Source organism: Dendronephthya gigantea, unplaced genomic scaffold (genome assembly GCF_004324835.1).
Source record: "Dendronephthya gigantea isolate DGI-Jeju-01 unplaced genomic scaffold, DenGig_1.0 000025F, whole genome shotgun sequence".
Classification (NCBI taxonomy): Eukaryota; Metazoa; Cnidaria; class Anthozoa; order Malacalcyonacea; family Nephtheidae; genus Dendronephthya; species Dendronephthya gigantea.
Genome location: NW_021163035.1, coordinates 1 through 21,625, shown reverse-complemented (window position 1 = coordinate 21,625; position 21,625 = coordinate 1). Strand labels below are relative to the sequence as shown.

The 21,625-nt window shown below is 35.1% G+C and overlaps 2 protein-coding genes across 3 annotated transcripts; one reads left to right on the top strand and one right to left on the bottom strand.

Annotated features, from left to right (window-relative positions):
- Positions 1–10,362: 10,362 nt before the first annotated feature.
- On the top strand, positions 10,363–17,332 carry LOC114522980. Of its 2 annotated transcripts, none has more exons than XM_028543771.1 (17): positions 10,363–10,513; positions 10,749–11,742; positions 12,024–12,132; positions 12,302–12,522; positions 12,634–12,683; positions 12,929–13,010; positions 13,471–13,647; positions 13,889–14,034; positions 14,127–14,235; positions 14,311–14,394; positions 14,471–14,651; positions 14,730–14,819; positions 14,927–14,995; positions 15,103–15,172; positions 15,283–15,351; positions 15,559–15,746; positions 15,908–17,332. In XM_028543771.1, the coding sequence occupies exons 2-17, from the start codon at positions 11,203–11,205 to the stop codon at positions 16,594–16,596; spliced, it is 2,874 nt and encodes a 957-aa protein (XP_028399572.1). In that variant the 5' UTR covers positions 10,363–10,513; positions 10,749–11,202; the 3' UTR covers positions 16,597–17,332. The 2 variants fall into 2 exon arrangements, with proteins under 2 accessions (XP_028399572.1, XP_028399571.1); XM_028543770.1 differs by having other exon boundaries at positions 10,631–11,742.
- A 3,030-nt stretch (positions 17,333–20,362) lies between these two features.
- On the bottom strand, positions 20,363–21,615 carry LOC114522981. The gene is made up of 2 exons (XM_028543773.1): positions 21,537–21,615; positions 20,363–21,224 (listed from the first exon to the last, which is right to left on the bottom strand). Exons 1-2 carry the CDS (start codon positions 21,613–21,615, stop codon positions 20,449–20,451), a joined length of 855 nt encoding a protein of 284 aa, XP_028399574.1. The 3' UTR covers positions 20,363–20,448.
- Between the last annotated feature and the right edge of the window lie 10 nt (positions 21,616–21,625).

Sequence of the window (21,625 nt, the reverse complement as noted above, 5' to 3'; positions counted from 1 at the left end):
TTAGTGCACTAGTGCTGGATCCACCCCTGGCTCAAACAGTATTGTATAATTTTCTTTAGATAACGTGGGAGTTTGCAGGTGAATTTACTTTAGTATTCAAGGATGATTAATAAGATGCCTGCGAACTGTTATTAAACAGTACTAAATAAAGCATCAGCATTTATTAACAGTTTCTTAGTAAACAAACCCTACAGATATTAGAATAACTTGACGACTTTTCGACGTATTTCTTAATGAAGTAGTTCAACGCCTTTTTCGTCTTATTTTCTTGATGTAAGTTACGTAAGGTAGACTGCATTATGAATTAAATACTTTTATAATATAACATTTATAGTACGCGCAGCTGATTGGTCGAGAAGCGTGTTTTTATAACTGCATAGAAAGACGGAGATTTCCCGCCGAAATTGACAAGCAAAGTAATGTAGTGAGAATTTGTAATTGAATCGAATTCAAAATCTTTCGAATGAGTTATGTTATAAAGGAAATAGGAAACATTTTTTCCTGTGTTCATACACTGTTATGGAAACACTTGTGGGAGTTGGGTAGATCTCGAAATATTGTGGGAAAACTCGTCATACGGGTTCATTTCCCCACTGATTATTTCGAGTTCTCCCAAACACTGCATGTAGAAGCACATTAGCTCCATGCAAATTAGAACTGATGATTATATTACCCCAGTAGCTGGGATAAGAAATATATTGCACAGGAATCAATGCATTCACATCAAACAGTAATTACGTGATAATACTAAAAGCATACAAGTGAAATATTAATTTCCTTGTAAAACCTTGCACACTATTAGAAAGAGACAAGATTAATAATGCTGCTATTTATCTATTATACGCTTTTACAATACTGTTCTTCGTTATATTACCGCGGCTAAGCAGATATAACATTAATTACGCCCTGTATTATTCTTGTCACACTCATCCATACAATAATAGTTTTATTATGACATTGATTCAATAATATACACTTAATGTATGCTCCTGAGGGAAATAGTGAGTTTTGTTTTCTCAAGAGTTTGAATGAAGTCGAGTTTTGTTACATAGGAACAAAAAACATATACATCTTACACAACAATTTCATTAAAAAAACCCCACTTTACAGTTACGACAAGAAGTGGGCAACAATTTTTCACTTGTTTCCCTGGCAGGAAACATTGCATTTATTTAAAGTCATGTCAAGACTACGAATGAACCAATCATATTTAAAATGCACAGCACCTATATAACAACAAAAATTATACCCAATGTTGTTCTGCATGGTAACGGAAATGAAGAATATATAATAGAATGAAGAGCACGAAGAATACTCTTGTTTAGTATATGTAGAAAGTTGTTTAAATTTGTTTTTTCCGGTAGCAAAATTTCCCAAACGGGTGCATCGTTTTGTCCAGTATACCGTATATTAATGGATTTATTGAAGATGTCGCAGCAATTTGTAGAATATATGCCAAAGGCCAAATCCAACTGTGTTCCATCAATGAATGTCTATTATCAGCGATCGCCAGGATGAGGTATAAAGACATAAAAAGATTTCCAATCCCATAGCAAAGAACGGTAGCAAAGCAAACAAGAAATGTGCGTCGATTGCGAATATATCGGAGGATTTTAAAAGAGGAGCTGAAGCTTTCTTCCATCAGAGTTGGACCTAAACTTTTCAGGTAATCGTTTTGTTTCTTAAGAGCACCATAAACCTTATAATACAAGACAGTCATAACTGACGTCGGAGAGAAATACAGCAACACTACCACGTATGCATAAACATATTTCTTCATATAAACCACGACATTCCTCGGTAGAAAACATCGCGGAACACTGGTTCCACATTCCACAATTACGCCAAGAACGTACCCTAAGCAACAAATAACTTTCAATGTCCGTCGCTTAATGTCGTGTTTCAATGGATGTACGGCAGCGTGATAACGAAAAATGGCAATGATTAACATCATGTATATTCCTGCGAACTGAAAAACGTGCCTTACATATCTTGTTAGACAATAGACAATAGACATTTTGTAAAGCCTTTCCTGGTTAAAATAGCGATGAATGGCAAAGATCAGTTTAATAATAAGCCATCCTAGATCACAGATGGCGAGGTGTAAAACAAGAAAGTAGTAGTTATTTCTCAACAAACGTCTTTGCCTTAATATAGAGATGATAACCAAGATATTTCCGACAATTCCAAAGATAACCACAAGCATATAAAAGGAAGTATAGATATCAAATACTGCCTTTGCCATTGCTTTGTTCTGTATAGTTTTGTTTCCTCAAACAGTATTGTGTAATGTATAAGTTCGCTCAGATGACGTGGGAGTTGGCAGGTGAATTTACTTTAGCATTCAAAGATGATTAATAAATGCCTCAACGTTTATTAAACAGCAGCAAATAGAGCGTCACGCTTGATTATAACAGTCAGTTAAATTATCCCGATAACATCCGAGAACACGGCTTCCACATTCAACAATTATGCAAGAATGTACCCTAAGCAAGAAACAGCTTTCAATTTCCGTCTGCCGATGTCACTTTTAATGGATGCACAGCGGCACAGTATCAAAGAATTGAATTCAATGATCAACATCATGTGTATTCCCATGAATTGAAAAACGTGCCTTACATATCTTGAAAGGCAATGGATGATAGAAATTTTGAAAAGCTATTCTTCGGCAAATATTAATGGCCATGAACAGCAAAGAAAAGATTAACAACAAGCCAACCTAGATAACAAATCAGATGTCAGTGCAAATCAGTGCAAGACAGATACGTAGTAGATATTTCTTAAGAAGAACTTTTGCATTAATGTGGAGGTGATAACCAAAATATTTCCAAGAATTCCAAGATTAACAACAAAAATAGAAAATATATAGACGTACGTGTTGCGGAATTTACGTTCACGCATGGTTTACCAACCAACCGTATAAGTAAACGGTCATTTACATAGTATGCGCAAATATATAGTGTTATGGTCGTAATATGTATTGTTAAAGGAATTGTTATGTAAATGTTAATAGTGTAGTATCATATACCGTAGGAAATGGAGGTTTTGAGGTAGCACGTAGCAGCAACCGCGACGTGGGTTGTATTGGAGCGAAATCTACAGAAAAACATCCTGTAGTCTGTAAAAGATGCGTCAGGGAAATTCATCATTGATTGATAAAGCATCCTGTTTTGTTATTATAAATATAGGTTAAAATCATTGTTGTAAGATAGTTGTGTATTGTAGAGCGTGAATTGTTGTAAAGTGTTGATTCCTGAATAAATGTAAAATTATATACAGTCCCAAAGTGTGAGGTTTGGACCAGCGAAGCGGAAAATCAGACTTGTTTAGAGATTTTCAACAGTATGACCTTGGCGCCATTGCTTCATTGAAATAGTATATTAAACTACAGCAAGGGCTACTTTTTAAATAAAATGACAGACAGACATTGTGCAGGTGGATTTGCTTTGGTGTGGACGGGATGATAAATATGATAACTATGATCGAATTTTATTAAGACGCAAAAAGTGAATTAAGCGTCAACCCGTTATTAAACAGTCACTTTTGAGGCCCAGAAAATTTAGCGATGTATAATAAAAACGCCATGCATCTAAGTACACAACTGCTAACATATAATGCAAAAAATGATATTGCGATGATATTAAGACCTCAGTGAAACAGGTCAGCGTCTTAAATCCTTATTCGATATAATAAATATATACTTTTTAAATATATACTTTCTTAGTATGATGAAAACTAGTCAAGAAAACTCGTCGCAAGGTAGATAAGTTTTCTAATAATATTTATCGTGCTTTTTGTTTGTTTATCTTAAATGAAATCTTATTAATATATGAGAGTAAAAGTAATTATAATCTCGTTCAGTAGCGTAGCCATCCTGACGATTTTGTCCCGCTATATTTAAATTTCGAGTTATTATAATTATTCATTTCTTTAGAAATTTATTGTTTTCACAGTCAATGAACACCAAAATATTAGCATAGCGGGACAAATCGTCAGGCTGGCTAGGCTACTGATCTCGTTTAATATTGCTTCGGCAGCAAACCCAAACGAAGTCAGTTGCATTGCATCGCTTTACATTGTTTCCCGCCTCGTTTCCAAGCTATTGTTTTGTGTGCATGCACCCAAGCAAATCCGCGAAGTGTCAATTTAAATCTTTAAATTTTGTAAAGCTCGAGATCCTGAGAATTCGGAGCGGGATAGTTTTTATAAGATCAAATCTTATACATGCCCTTTAACAACTTCAAATTAAAAATTCACTTTATATATGACTCAATTCACTTTATAAATAACTACTAAAATTAAAAATATAGGAAAACGCGCATTAAACAGTAATCAAAAAGTCTAAGCTAGTTGAAACTCCGCAGAAAAATTCTGGTCCAAAGAAAAGACAGAAAATTATTCATTATTTCTCATTTTTGGTTCACGAAGCGAAGAACAGTGTCGCTTTTAGCTAGGTATTTTCAATAACGGCACGCATGCAAAACGAATTTTCAATCAGGGTGTCTTTCTTTAAAATGTTCACCATCTTTAGAAAATTGTTTAAATTTGCTTCTTTTTAGAAACATTTCCTAAACGGGTGCATAGTTTTGTCCAATATACCATATATTAAGGGATTTACTGAAGCTGTTGCAGCAACTTGCAGGATATATGACAAATCCAAAATCCAAGTATTTTTCAGAAACAGACCTTCACTGTCAGCGATCTTCAATGTCAGATGCAAGGACATAAGAAGATTTCCAACGGCATAGCAAAGAACGGTACTGAAACATACGAGAAATGTTCGCTGATTTCGAACATATCTGAGGATTTTAAAAGAAAAGCTGAAGCTTTCTTCCCTCGGCGTTGAGCCTAACCTTTTCAGATATTTGTTTTGCCTTTTAAGGGCTCGATACACTCTGTAATACAGCACAGCCATAAAGGAACTCGGAGCAAAATACAGCAACAAGACCACGTATGCATAAACACACTTATTCATATAATCCAAGGCATTCTTCTGTAGAAAACATCGGGGAATACTAGTTCCGCATTGCACAATCGTGGCAACAATGTACCCTAGACAGGAAATAACTTTCAATTTCCGTCGGCTAATGCCATGTTTTAAAGGATGCAGAGCAGCGTGATAGCGAAGAGTTGCAATAGCCAACATCATGTATATTCCTGCGAATTGAAAAAGGTGCTTCAAGTATCTTGAAATGCAAAAGATGGTAGAGATATTAAAAAGACCTCCTTCGGCAATATGGCGATTAACGATGAAGAACAACGATACAACCAGCCATCCCAAATCACATATGGCGAGGTGTAAAACAAGAAAGTAGTAGTTATTTTTCAACAGACGCCTTTGCCATGATATGGAGATGATGACAAAGATATTCCCCAATATCCCAAAGACGATGACAAAAATATAAAAAAATATATAGACAATATATTCTGTCGAAGCCATTGTTTATTGGGATTTATAGGCTATAGAAATTTCAATTTCCCAAAGAGTATTTAAAACGTTCCCTCGGGACAGATGGCAGGTGATTTTACTTTCGTATTCAAATATAAATAATTATAATACATTCGAAAGTTCATTACGCGGTAACAAATAAAGCCGCCATTCTTCATTAAAAAGTCATATGTTGAAGTCAGGGTAATTTTGCTATGTCATTATTTCAACGCAATAAAGAAGACCTCTATTAAATTTAGGAATGGCCTTCATTAAGCAGACGTGTTAACATTTCACAAGAAATGTTTTTTAGTATTGTTTTGCAACTGTATCAAACGGTTAATATCCAAAAGCCATTCCGATATTCATGTCAAACTGGTTCTATCGACGAAAGATTCTTATCTCGGTATCGAGCACTTAGAACGCCGATTTCTTTTGTCTTAATCGCGTGCTAGCTTTGTTACGCGGCTGCTATCTATAATCCGGATAATCGGACAATCAACCCAGTAGTGATATGTTGAAAATGTGGGTAAATCTTATCTTTCAGAAATTTCAAGTGTTTATATTCAAGGGTTTTTATTCAGAATTGAACCTGGTATTCGTTATTATTATACATTATAGTAGTAAAAGCAATTTGATTGGCTAATAGTTGACAGATAAATTGCGCAATCACGCAAAATTCAGTCATCTGCTAGGGTCGGCGTTAGATCATATCGAACTAACGTACATGACGTCATAAAATTTGCAATAACCCTAACCCTAACCGTAATTAAGGTAAAGCTAGAGATACTATTACATAAGTATATGATCACTCCTATACTGGGTATGAGGGTAACAGACATTTACACTTTCGTGTACATTTATAAATGTATAAATGTATCATCATTCATCGCCATTTTTATTTTATCATTTTTATGAACCAGCTCTAGAAAGACTTCATGTCAGACTTCTGTTATTATACTTCCGTTATTGCAATATTTATGACGTCATGTACGTTAGTTCGATATGATCTAACGCCAACCATCTGCTAGCAGACAACTGAGTTATCTGCAAGTGAGCCTGCGGTGATTAACAAGCGGTATTCATTTGAATGTATTTATGTATTAATAATTGATGTATTTTTGGATGTTGCTATTAAATAAGGTTTTTCATTCGTTAATACTATGTTTACTATTCTTCAAATGTATAATAAAAACAATCATTGAATTCGGTTTTTGTGATATTCAGAGTTATAACTCTGCATATCACAAAAACCTCATCCAATAATTGTTTATTTTATGGAAAAAATATGATGGAAGCCTGGTACCAGTGACTGGCACCAGCTGGCACATCTTACTAAAGGAAAAAATAGAGCTCACAATAAAAAGTACTTACGCAATACCTGGACAAGGTCCCTTCTCATATAATCCATTTAGTCGAAAAATCCCTTGTTTAGAATTCTTCCCGTACCTTCCCAGTGGATTATCATAATTCCGCCTCCATAATTCAACTCCTTCACCACACGTGACACTGCATGACGTTAAGTTGGTCCAGTTTTTTATAGTCTGTCACTAAATTGAAAATATAGTGTTATTCGTTCTGAAAGCAAACACGGTAACACATACCAGGAGGGGCATGCATATTCATCTATTTATTTATGTGCACATGCATGCAAACCTGTACGAACAATGCATATAGGTATTTAAAATAATTTAGTCGAGCATAACATGAACGTAAATAAATATGCCCCGCCAATTTGGCTTTTATCCTGTCTCACCAAGTAAGGTATTTTGTATATTACGTCTAAAAGACAGATTCTCTTTCAATAATTCACTAGTGATATTTACGGTCACACGGCCACTCGGCCACAAAACTAAAACATTGTTGTCACCTTCAAACACAGACATAGGCTTACACACAAACCTAGCAAGAAATATATTGATGTTAAAATAAATATTTTCCAGATTAATGCTATTAATCTTGTCTCAGCTGTAATTAAGAAGACAAGAGATAAATCGTATTAGGACTCATTCGACCATATTGCGTTGAGATTTAGGATTGCGGACTCTAATTTCTCAACATTCGTGAATAATTATTAATTTAAAAAATTTCAGAACATTGCTTCAAACTTCACACCAGACGACGTCAAATATGTGAAATTGTGAAATATTTCCCCTGTTTCTTCTAATTTGGGAGCGTAATTCAGAAAAAATTGCACGATTGCTGGTAAATTTGAAACACACGGGTACAATTCTTCAAAAATAGCGCCTGTGGAAACAGCCTCGTACGGCAATACGTACTAAATGCATAACTGCACGTAAAATCAGTTCAACATTATTTCGCATTTCCAATTCATCGTTAATCTTGTTTGGCGAAACATCATGTTGGAATTACGCGGGATGTTATAATACCGTATTTATAGCGTGACGTTTACAAATACTTCTGTTGAAAGACTCTCATGCATTAAATTAGGGTTTTTAATGAACTGAGAGAAAATTCGTTGCCTGAATACAATGGCTGAATACAATGCATGTCATGCAGGTCACTGGCCATAGCCGGGTAAACACAAAAATTTAGATTGTAAACACTGGTAAATACTTGTGCAACTAGTCATGCATGTTTCTTAATCATAGATACGAAAAATTGAATTGATTTTCCTTATCAAGCGATAAAAAATACAAGTTGTATTAAGTTGTATTATACAACTTACATATTAGAAGTATCCGGGCATAAATTTGTTTTACTCTTCGATCGGTAAACTCGAGTGGGAGATTATGCAACTTTCACAATTACTGATTTTATGAATGAGCTACAATCATTGCCAAATGTATTGGGACGGAAAGTGTGATTTTATATATTAATCATTAATTTGAATAATAACCCGCCTGCTCCCCCCCCCCCGATCAATGTTGTTCGGGATTTTTTACAGCTCATTTATAATCCTTAGGATCATGCAACATTGGATAGGCGGTCCGGGGGGAGTTTAGTTTTGGTTACATTTTTAAAAATATTACAGTTGACGCGCCTTTTCTGCTAATTAGCTTACGTTCCTGAAACTTTTGGCCATGATTCGGATTGTAGACCTAGCTTCCAACTATAGATTTTTCATTTTTGTAATGCAAAAGGACTCCGGCTAGGAACTGTAGGCCAATCAGAACAGGTTAAGACTTTCAAAGACTTTAAAATAAGGCAAGCTTATCCGAAGGACATTCACTTGGGAAAGTTAATAGTTCACACCTGGCTATAGTACAGGCCTTTATAGGGTTAGTGTAAGCGCGGATATCCTAGCTACATGTTGCCAACAGGGTGCGTCAAAAACGTAAAGACCTTCCAAAACTAGTCTAGGTTAATTTAATGTCTGGAGCACGGCCGATGGAACGCAAAAAAGCAAGATATATACTTCGCTACTTAGCGCTACTCGTTATAATCCATGTTCGGTCATGTCTAAAATAAAACTATATCAGGCCAGCGCATTATATTAATAGTATGGGAATTCCAGGTTGCGAGTTTTTGTACATCCTGTGGATTGGAGTAATCTGTCTGGACGGAGCTGGGCAAAGCAAAAGTACTTCGTCTCATTGACAATGCACTAGTTAAAACCATCGGTTTACCACTCAAGATGAACTACCTTCGCCTTTGACGAGAATTTCTCCTGTTGATCGAGTAGACATTGTTTCATCGTTTAACATTGTTTCATCGTTCGGAAGATGAAAAATTTTCTCTGACCTCATGTGAATATTTTCTAAGCATTAACGTTATTATGGGGCAAGAATATTAATGCGATCACAATTCATTTTTTAATTTTTAAAGCCATGCAAAGCATACGAAAATTGCAGACCTTTAACCTTCTAAAAATTAATGCAAATATAAGTTAATTGGAAACAACGTGAAACGATTCATTTATTAAACTTTTATAGATCAATGTAATCTTATACGCCACACAAAATATAGACCACCGTAAATAAAGTATTATTCCTTTTCGCCAATTTACCGCGAACAACATGGCTCGTTTGGTATGTCTTTCATTGGGAGTTACCGGAGACCTATGCAGAAATGACTTATTGAGAAATCCGTTTAGGAAATAGCTTATAAGCTTTGGTACTAAGCGCATTTATGCTACTTATTTGCACAAATGTCGTCAAAATGTAAATGAAAGTGATTTTCCACAAAATGTTCTTTGATAAAAATGTAAGACCATGTATGAATATAGTTAGATATCTATTATATTGATGTTGCATTTCTTGTTGACATCTATCAGATAAGGTCAAGGAAGTCGTACCCAAGTTCGCTAAATGTATTTGTCCGTAAAAATCCGCGTCCGCGAAAATACAAAGCATAAACATCTGGTGATCACCGAACGTATAATTTCTACACAATTCTTTAACAGATATATGAGGCGTGGCATATAATTGCTCACTTTTTTAACCGCGTGTGGTAAATTGCGCACTTTTCTCATGTTTACATCATTCAAACCAATATTCAATTGGTAGTGACGTGCACGAGATGGGTATATAAGGACACAATGTATGACCTATATGCATGAAGCAAAAAATTATTCAACTAATGAACAACTGCATGCCTGAAACACAACTTAAAAGTTAAAAACGCGAAACTATTTCTTTGTATATAGCATATATAAGTGCATGCATGTTGGTTCCATCACAAACTGTAGAGAAAATACGGCAAATAAACGGGCATATACATCACCAAGTGCATGTGCTCTTAACGATTGTTGAATGCAATTAAAATCCCGCAGCTATGAGAAGTTATAAAAAGATGTCCGGCAGAATAAACAAAGACGTTACCTTTTGCATATACTTTGTCAGGCAATTCAAATCATTTCCTGCCCACAATACATGACGCCCTAACTTTAATGACGCACCGCTAAGCTCGTCAGTCAACACTTAGTATTTAGTGAATTCATATATATTTCTATAATTGACGCCACTACCGCATTACATGCACATTCTTAAACACGGGAAAGCAGATATATATACGAACTTAGATCGTAAAACAAAAATCGCATTGAAAAGTCAAGCATGCCGAACGATAGCAGAGATGTTTACAAAATCGCGTTGTTAGGTTCCGAGGGATGTGGAAAGACCGGTAAGTTAATATATCTTCATGCACATATTTATCGCTGATACCATTTATCGAATCAGGGAACCCAACACTTTGAGCAGGCTGCACTTTATTTCTCACAATTTACATGTGTGTCGCTAGGCTGGTATGTCGTTGTAAAGATTGTCATATAGTGTTGTTCTATTCGGATAAAGCATTCAAAAAGTTTGTCATCTAATGTTTCATATGTTGAGTATTCATCACAATGAAACGATTTCAGGGAAGGTTCGTTCGTATCGCACCACATGGACAACCATCAGCCCGTCAGATTAATTTTAATCCACATGCGTCGCCAGCGAAAAAGGACTATATACAAAATATACATCAATCCTTTTGTTTACTATAGTAACTTAAACTATGTCATTTTGAAATAAAACTTTCTTGTGGAAGAAAAGAAACGCAGCTTTATATAGGTAATGCAATATAAAGTAGGAAATCGCGTTTCGATTAGGTCCTAACCATAACAGATGAATCATGAATTACATACCTCCTATAACAGTTATGAAGTTATTTATTCCTCGCATTATTCAAACGCATTGCGTGATTAGTAAATAGACACGAACTGCACCACCCGTTCCTCGTGTTCTAAATCACATATAGCGAGAGTTCTAAATTTTAGAACGTCGGATATATGTGACACAGGTGATCACCTAAGCATCCCTAGATGCTAATTTATGCCAGCGCATCAGCTCTACAGCAATATCACAAAATGGCGGACTGATATGGCAGAGCAAAGTCGTCGGATGAAGCGCTTTAAACCAAGCAAAGTCCGTGTTAAAACTCAATGTACAAGTGGAAAGAAGATAGTAAGGTCTATTACAGTCCAGACAACCCCAAGTGTTTCAGAAGAACCTGAAGAAGACAACAATTTGAATTTAGCCAATAATGCCATTGGAGAATCTACATATTTTGCGGATACGTTCGAGAATGCTTTGTCCGAAGGAAATGAAGCTCAAGGCCAGGTTGAACAACAAACATTGTCAAAGCATCATCAGCGAAGAGTAAAGGAATTTAACAAATGGGAAGCAGTGAGAGAACAATTGCTCAAAGCTGTAGTTGAAGAGGAAGTCATTTCCAGCCTGACATGTTTCGCATGCCCGAATGAAGCAGTATGTCGTTGTCTCGACTGTGGACCAAGGCAGTTCTTTTGCTTGGATTGCATTAAAATAGAGCACCACGAAAAAAACTACTTTCACATTCCAGAAATACACAAGGTTTGTTGATATTATGTTCTTAATTTATAAAATGATAATGAAATCATTTAATAAATATATTGACCACCATCTGAGATTAGTGAGATACTGTAGATATTTGGAGACATTATGAAAGACTCAGCTAAACATTCAATTTTATAAGGTCTCGACACTTATTGTTTATTGGCCTGTTCATCTGTTACTATAAAGACTTCTGAATATTGTAAAAGTATGTCAATATCTGACATGCTTATTTATTTTGTGCTTTGTTAATTTTTTCTTTTTCTTTGTTCTTTCTTTAGGATGGATGTTTTAGGCCTTTAATGATCAATCATAAGGAAATTTCACTAAAGCATCAAACAACATGCCCCACCTCTCAGTCAAGGGATATTGTTTGTGTTGATCAACATGGTAAGCTTATAATAGATTTAGTTTTAATACATACATACACCATACACACATGCACACCTCTTTTGTCGTAATGATAGCTTTTCTTCACTTCAATCAATTTGCACTACCTATAATGTATTGATTGTTTTCAAACCATTAATAATGTCATTTGTGTTACATTATTATGTAGGTTTCCAACACAAGAAATCCATCAGTTTCTGTAGTTGTGAACCAGATACCGTAACACTGGTTAAGTTGCAGTTATGGCCTGGATCTGCTGTCCGTCCTTTAGTTGCCTTTCATTTTAAGTTTTTGCTGCTTGCTGAAAAGTTTCTTCTTGAAAGTCATGTCTCGTTGTCAAAATTCTGCGACACTATGGGCCTTGGCAAATCATCACTACATCCTAAATGGGTATTAAGCAGTTATCATTTAATACAGTATCATTTGATAATTTTGATAGTGTATACATTTATTATTTACAGTGTAACCACACTCAATAAATTTTCATATTTTATCCTTTAGATTCAAAGTCTTTACAGAGTTTTAAATGATGATACTTTTGATGAATTCAGGTAAGTATTTTATTTTTAATACAATGTGGCACGAAAAAAACATAGTACGGTAACAACAAGTTAATTATTGTCCACGAGTTGGTTATCCTGTCCCTTAGTGTTCTTAACCCATTGCTGACTGCCTGGCAGCAATGGGTTTATAATATACTCTTCTTGCTATTAGGCTGGCTTTCAGGTTAATTGCAGTTATCTGCTTGGATAGATACCTTCCATAATCATAATACTGTGTACATTACCTGCTTTAGGTACCATAATCACTGTTTAAAATCCATTAAGTCACATCATGGGGAGCAAACTAATTACAAGATGTGCCCTTTATGCCCTCAGGTATAAAATGTTTCTTATATTCAATTAGTCATATAAATAGCATAATTTTGTGTATTATTATATTGTTGTAAGTAATGTATCTGAATTAGTCAAAAATAAAATAACTTGTGTCTATTTATTTTTATACTTATTGTTGTTAATTAGAGTAAAATTATTTGGTGCAGTGGTGTAGTACATGCTACACTGTATGCAAATTCCAAATCATCAGTATATTTATTCATTTCTTTAGAAATTCATTGTTTTCGCAATTTGAAAACAAGTAAATATTTGCTAACACGACAAGGTTGTTGGTCTGTCTATGTCACTGGTCTGGTGTTATACAGAGTAAAATATATAATGAGACTGGTTGGAGCAGGCCTTGGTGACATTGACATAATCTTTGGCTAACAACCCAAAACATGTGAAACCTACTGCACTCCTTCACTAACTTATCTTGACTTTCGCTATGTACTTGTTATAGACTGATGATGGTGGAATTCTTATTGAGTCCATGGATGGCTGTTTTGGCTTGGTGAGGAAAAAATCTGCTGGTGTAAATCTTTTCCCCCCACGACATAGTGGAACCTTCTTTGCAGAGCAAGAAAGTGTGGACAAGTTTGTTGATGATTATGGGAAAAAAGCTGAAGAAGCACCAACAGTAAGTAGTAGGCTAAAGCCTTTCTTGTCATGAACTGGTGCTTTCATTTCATATCTTTTTGTTTCACACCAGCTGCAACTAGCCTCTCAACCCATTTGCACCTGGAGCTTTCCTGCATGTATGTGACGAGTGAAATTGGCTAGCATTGGAGTAAAATGTGTTACAAAGCAGGTTGCAATTGGTATTGCTGGCAATAAGTTAACACATAATAAGTTATAACAATTCGTTTTTTTTTACCAAGGATTGCAATCAGTTCAAATCTGGAGAAATTGACACTATGTTAAGATCTAAGGGAAAGAACAAACTTTTTGACGAGAAAGGTGTTTTTGGTCGTGTGTGTAGACATGAATATCCGAAAGGATTTATCAGTATTAAACATGGAGAAAGGTCATTATGCTAGCTGTATCATTTCGATAGACATCTTTATAGTTAGTTCTGTTATTCCTTATTCTTTTTTTGCATATTTTGTTTCTGTTTAGGATATCCTATTCGGTCTATGAAGTAGAACGTATGTTGTGTAATTCTGGTGACACTATTGATGTACGAGTTATGTATGACATTGGATGCACATTGTCATCACACTTGAAGGTAAAAATTTCATTTCCTGCAATTGTAATGCTGTATGAATGGATGACCAAGTTATAATTATGTATTCTTACATAGAAAAACCATCGTGTTGATATACTTGAAAGAATAGATCTTGCTATCCCAGTGTTTCATTGCTATGGTCACAAATCGTCATGTCAGGTAAAGTAATGTACTGTTACTAGCTAATATGTCTAAAGTTCATAAATGTTTGCTTACTTAATATTTATTGCTGTAGTTTTCTTATGGCCCCAGACGTAAGAAAGGTTATGGTCTTACTGATGGAGAAGGGATTGAAAGGTTATGGTCTTACTTAAGAGGGTTTTCATCCATGACAAAAGAGATGTCTGCAGGCCGTCGTGTGGATTTGCTGACAGATGCCCTGGTACATTATGCAGAACACCGCATTCAACAATTTGGTAACTTAGAACATCTAGCCATTCTATTGTGTTTTATCAAATGCAGTAGAAATCTAAGTAAATGCTTTTTTGAAAAAGGAACATCATTGCCCAAGAAAATGGAAAAAACTAAAAAACTTATGGTAAATGCCATGTTACAGTTGGAAGAAATGTTCTCAAAATTGACAGGTGATTGCTGTGGCATCTGAGAATGATTAATTAGTTTAAAAGTTGAAAATGATAATATGTAGATTGTAGATATTTAATTGTACAATACTTAAACACTTCATTTTTAGTGTCCTACGATGCTGATCTTGTCGAGTCTTGGAAGAAGCAGGAAGAATCGTTATTAAAAGAACGAGAAAGTGAGCTTATGCACTTGTATTAATACTTTCTAGAATTCTAGTCTGCAGTTTCTTGAAACTGGAACAATTAATGTTTATACTTGATTTGTAATATTTTTTAATGTTAGTGACGAAATCATCTTCCTTATCCTGGCAAGCAAAATATGTACAAAGTTTGTGTCAGCTACAAGAACTAAGGTATGAACGTAATTCCTTACGTTGTAAATTTTTCAAGCTACAAATTTATCATTCCCCAGGTACACATAATATTCCAATGTGCATTTTTCCCTTCTATCAATATTTTACAGATCAACCGTTGCCTCTTCCGATCACGATAATCACGAAGCCATTGCTAGTATTGTAAAGAAAATAAAAAAGTATGTCTTTTTCGTATAGAAGTCCTGCATTGCTTCTCCTTTTATTTTGCAAACAATATTTAACCACATTACAGACCATTAAAATACATAACTGTCATTTGTTATAATATAAATTAACTTGATTGGGAAGGAAGTCGGAAACAGCTTCCTATATAAGTAACGAGAGATGACGATTCCATCTCGTCTTATTTTTTTTTCGTAATTTAGCACATTGAAAGTTGTAGCCACAACGGAGAAAAGTTACAAAGTGCTACAAAGATGGAAACTAGGAGACGAAAATTTCAACAAAGCTGCAATTTCCATTGAAGAAGAGAGAAGAAGCTGCACAAACGAGCGACTGTACTCATTAGCAGTGGAGAGAATGTTCTTGATGTCACTCAAGAAGAAGTATGCAGGTAAAAACGAAACACGTTTTACAGTTATAACGATTTCCTCTTCTCGTAAATGTGATGTCTGTACATACGTGAATTGGTTGTTTGTTTGGTTGATCACAGTTGTCTTTGCCTTAACTAACTTTTGATTAACCAAATGGAACATGGATTTTATGTTGATATAGACGGTCAAGCAATTGCTGCTAAGCTGTCTAAACAGATCACCAATAAGACGAATGCAATAAAAGCTACTGTGGCCAAATACAACGCTGCATTGGCTTATTGGAAGGATCCAATAGATGGAATGCCAGAACCGATAAACTTCGATGATGTGAAAGATCCAGAATCTCCTAGCTATCACCACTTAAGAGTTACAACTCCATCAGACGACAACATACCCTTAGAATTTAAAAGAAGTGCAATAGATTTACACAATTTCGTTGAACGATGCAAAGAAGAGATCGAGTATCTCGACCTAGAAATGGTGCGGTTGGTAGAGTACTTCCTCAAAATGAAAATGTCCTACCAGTCATGTTGCAATGAAGTGCAGGAAGAAGCAACTTCGGTTTATGCCAAAGGGCTCAACTGTATTTTTCAATCACGAATCCTTGAATGTGATAATAAACTTCACATGTTGGGTAAACTTTTCAAAGATAACATTCGCGAGGAGATGAAATGTTCCATTCCTAGTATGCAATGGAAATGCCAAAGTACTTTATTAGAACATGAAATTGCTCGTGAAGAAGGAACACTGGACGTTTCAGAATACTATTCTGCAGACAACGACGACGAAGACGACGTTTATTCAATGTACGATAGTTCCGACTCTGATTCGGAATCAATTTGGAACGACGAAGATATGAGCTGGGAATAATATAAAGAAAGCATGAAAACGAGGTTAAATACAATGGCAACGTCATTTTTATGCTTCATTTTATATTATTCTTTATAAAAGATTTTATATTATTCCTTTATAAAAGATTGAAATCATATATTTAAATTATTTCATTTGCTGTATATAAAAGTTAAATCCTAATACGGTGTTGTTCTGATTGTAATAGATAGTATTTTTGCAAGTCACCCACTATCTGTATATTGTTTTACAGCAGTTTTGCATAATCCCATCCATAGTACCGTAACAATTGGTGGGGCCAATCCCCCCTGTTGGTGCCTTGCAGATACCCTGGAAAATCTACTTTGGAACGACATTCAGTCATTAAGCTGAAGATAGCTATTATAGTGCTCATTTTACATTTTATAGTATTCTATAATATTATATAATATTCTATTATTCTATATTCTATATTGCAGTCTAGAAAGTTAGTGTGAAGGCATGCTTTGAATAGATGAAGGTGACACGAATTCGTTAATGCTATTAGTGCACAACTTCTGTAGTTTTCCTAATGACGAACAAAAAAGCGGCGTATGATGTAAGGAAGTAAGAGAGACCGAAGTGTATATAGGGTGCTGTGTGTGGAAAGCAGGTACTGTACCTATAGTAGAGCAGAATGTCAGGAAGCCACTGCATGATTAGGGACCAGTCATGCCGGGTGGAGCTGGAGCATCGAGATCGCGTGGCGGTGCGGGGAACCAAATATTTAAGGCAATCAAGGGGGGTATTGTCATTAAAACGGGGGCTAAAACAATTTTATAGATACTTTGTAACATGCTACACACAATAAAAAATGTTACACACTTTGTAACATGTTTGCATATAATAATTAAAGAACCTTGTCTCTCTTTTGATCTTCAGTTCATGTTTTTATGTAATTGAAAATGGTCGGGCGTGAGGATGGGTGGGTTAAATAATATATGTTATTGAGAAATGAGGTGTCCCAAAAAGAGAAAATATGTAGAGGAATCTCCTCTAGTTCCCCACCTTAATAATGGCATCAATCAATACTATCCGTATTGTGATAACGGCAGGCCCGATTCTTATAGTAATATGCATGCAATTAAGAATATTACACATGACGAAAAAACATATTTGCAACTATTGCAAACCCTGTTGAAAAAGTGGCAATGGCCGCGAATACAGTATCGCAAACCTATAGCAAACGCAAACAACATGTTTGCTATCATGGTTTGCAGCGCGTGCAAACCTAGCAGGAAAGTAGACAAAATTAGACAATTACAGGCTCCAAAATATGCGCTATACATACCGTTAGATTATACAGCACCCTAAAAACATCACAAAGCACCCTTTAATAATGCGTCACTAACTTTCATCCAGGCCCCTGGTGATAAGATCCCGGCATTGCCGCAAAACTTAGCAGCAACAGGCCGCAAAAGAAAATGGGCTCGATTTCCATAATTGATTTCCATATAAGAGTACCGAAATGACGTGATTAAATGAGAATAATGCTGATGTGTTTTGTATTGAATTTACCTTCCTGACGTCAGTGTCGTACGTAAAAGGCGTCTATAATTGGCTTTGTTTTACGCATTATTAGTGTTATTGGCGTTATCACCGTTACTGGCGTTATTAGCGTAATTGCCTTTACTGGTGTTATTGGTGTTATTGCCGTTATTACCGTTATTGCCGTTATTAGCGTTATTGCCGTTATTAGCGTTATTGCCGTTATTAGCGTTATTGCCGTTATTAGCGTTATTGCCGTTATTAGCGTTATTGCCGTTATTGGTGTTATTACTGTTATTGGCGTTATTGGTGTTATTACCGTTATTGGCGTTATTCTGTTATTGGTGTTATTGGCGTTATTACCGTTATTGCCGTTATTGGTGTTATTGCCGTTATTACCGTTATTGCCGTTATTGGTGTTATTGCCGTTATTAGCGTTATTGCCGTTATTGTCGTTATTGCCGTTATTAGCGTTATTGCCGTTATTAGCGTTATTGCCGTTATCAGCATTATTGCCGTTATTGGTGTTATTACTGTTATTGGCATTATTGGTGTTATTACCGTTATTGATGTGATTACCGTTATTAGCGTTATTGCCGTTATTAGCGTTATCGCCGTTATTAGCGTTATTACCGTTATTGCCGTTATTAGCGTTATTGCCGTTATTAGCGTTATTACCGTTATTGCCGTTATTGGTGTTATTGCCGTTATTACCGTTATTGCCGTTATTGTCGTTATTGTCGTTATTACCGTTATTGCCGTTATTAGCGTTATTGCTGTTATTAGCGTTATTGCCGTTATTAGCGTTATTGCCGTTATAACACCAATATATACGCAAATAACACCAATAACGCCAATAACGCCAATAACACCAATAGCACCAATAGCACCAATAGCACCAATAACATTAATAACGCCAATAACACCAATAACGCCAATAACACCAATAACACCAATAACACCAATAACGTTAATAACACCAATAACGCCAATAACACCAATAACGGCAATAACGGTATATTAACGGCAATAACGCTAATAACGGCAATAACGCTAATAACACCAAAAACGGCAGTAACGGCAATATTATTATTATTATTATTATTATTATTATTATTATCATTATCATTATCATTATCATTATTATTATTATTATTATTATTATTATTATTATTATTATTATTATTATTATTATTATTATCATTATTATTATATGAATTCATATTATCATTATCATTATCATTATTATTATTATTATTATTATTATTATTATTATTATTATTATTATTATTATTATTATTATTATATGAATTCATATTAATAATAATAATAATAATAATAATAATAATATTATTATTATTATTATTATTATTATTATTATTAATATTATTATTATTATTATTATTAAAGGAAAATTACATCGCAGCCCTAAGGCTGAATTACGTAATATTTAATACAATTTCTCAGAGAGAATGTGGATTCGACAGTGTTTCCCAAACGTGAAAAGGGCACACAGTAACCATGTTTATTATTATCAAGGAATTCGTAGGGTGATGTCTGGCGAGAGTGAGAACTCGTCTGAAACTAATATGTTGCCGTCATCGGAGACGCAAGGTAAGCTACAATATAAATTAAAACATTTGTTGAAATGAATGATGTACGTGATAGCTTCAGTTAGGACTTAGGTCATTGACCCAACCAGGTTATGCACCTATCAATTTAGCCCCAGGGTGGGGTGTCTTACCTTGGGCCAGGGGATCTTGACTTTTTTTGCTACAAAGTGTCAATTTCCCACCCCAGGGCCAGTCTGCAGAGTTAGGCACCTTTCAAGCACCTTTTTGCTTTCCGAAAATTTGATAAGCAGCATATAGCAACCCCTCCATACGGTCAAAGTCCCCACTCTCGTGGCATCTTCAGTGTTCAATTCCCCTGGGTATGCCCCCCCCATGGGGCTAAACATTGATAGGTGCATTAGTATTCTGTGCAACTATGGTCCAATATTAACAGGTGTTGTTGGCAAACACTAATACATTTAATTTTGATAACCTACAATATCCAATTGGCCACAAGTTGTTGACCATCACGACCATGTCATCAGTTTTTCTACAATATTTCATTTCATTTTGTTTGTTTTTGTTGTAGTTAGTCAAACCAATAAACAAAAAACAACTGTACTGTATGAAATACCAAGAAGAAATACCAATGCTAAAATAGAAACATAAAATTACAAAATGTAGAAATAAGTAATTATACTTACGGATATAATATTATTTGACCAGATAAGAAATGTGACAGGTATTATAGCAAACTCTGGTGACCATACTACAGGATACACTTATTTACATTTATGGAATCATAAATATATAACTATATGAAGCCATACTCGTTTAAAATAGCATAAATTTGGTCATGGAATGGCTCAGGAAGATTTACTGTTGTCTTAGTCTTAAGCAACAATGTTTTTTGTAAAAATAGGAAACTACTTGAATTATTCTCCTTTGTAATAATATTCAAAGTGTCAATAGATACTTTGTTTTTTGACATAATAAGCTTGAATGTCAACTTGTCTTCAGTTGCATTTAACCAATATCCCCAAATTTGTTGTTGAGAATGCTGGTTTAGAAGATCAGACATCTTGTCAGGAAAATAAAACAGCCAATAAGCATCTTCTGTGTCAGTATAGACAGGCAGGATGTATCCCTTATGATTAGAAAATGATTTATAATTGGCTGCCAAAGCAGTCAATGCATCTTCTGTGAAGCAATTTCTGTAATTTGTTGTTAACAGATTATACTCCATGTCAGTGAGTGCAAGATCTGTGACTTCCATATCACTCTCCTCGATGCAAATTTGGTCAGTCACCACTTGTAAAGCTTTTTCTTGGTCAACCACCTTACATAAAATATGTTGAAGTTCAGCTTGTTGGGGGTCGATTTCTTCAGTTACTGCAGCATCAGAATGTGTGATGCTAGGCTCTGGTTCAAGTTGAAAAACTATGCCTTCTTGAGCATTCATTATTGCTTTAACTTTCTCTTCCCCATAGTTATTTGGCTTTCTAAACTCTATTCCATTAGGAAGACCAGTTACTGTGAAACCTTTTTTCAGGTATGGCACACGAGAACCAGGTTTCCCACATGCTTCACCTATTATAACATTTAAAGAAAACTTATTATAGATGATTCAATTATTAATTACTTTTAATGTAGGATACTAAAATCCCAGTCACTGGTTATTTATTTAGCAATTAACCCGTTGCTACTAGGAGCTTTCCCTTGATGAATAAAATCATCTGGCATTAGACAGAGTAAAATCTACGAAAGGGCTAGTTGCAGCCCGCCTGGGCAGCGATGGGGTTAATATGCCATGTGATACTACTAGTTTACCCTGCACACTTAGCTTTTATAGCAAAATTCATAAAAACAAATTTAGCATACATTTCAAATTAAAATACTCACTGTACTTCTTGTTAAACAAGTCTCTTACATCTTTATTAGTGTAGTTTGGACCCCTATTTGTTGTATCTAAAATAAACATAATATACTGT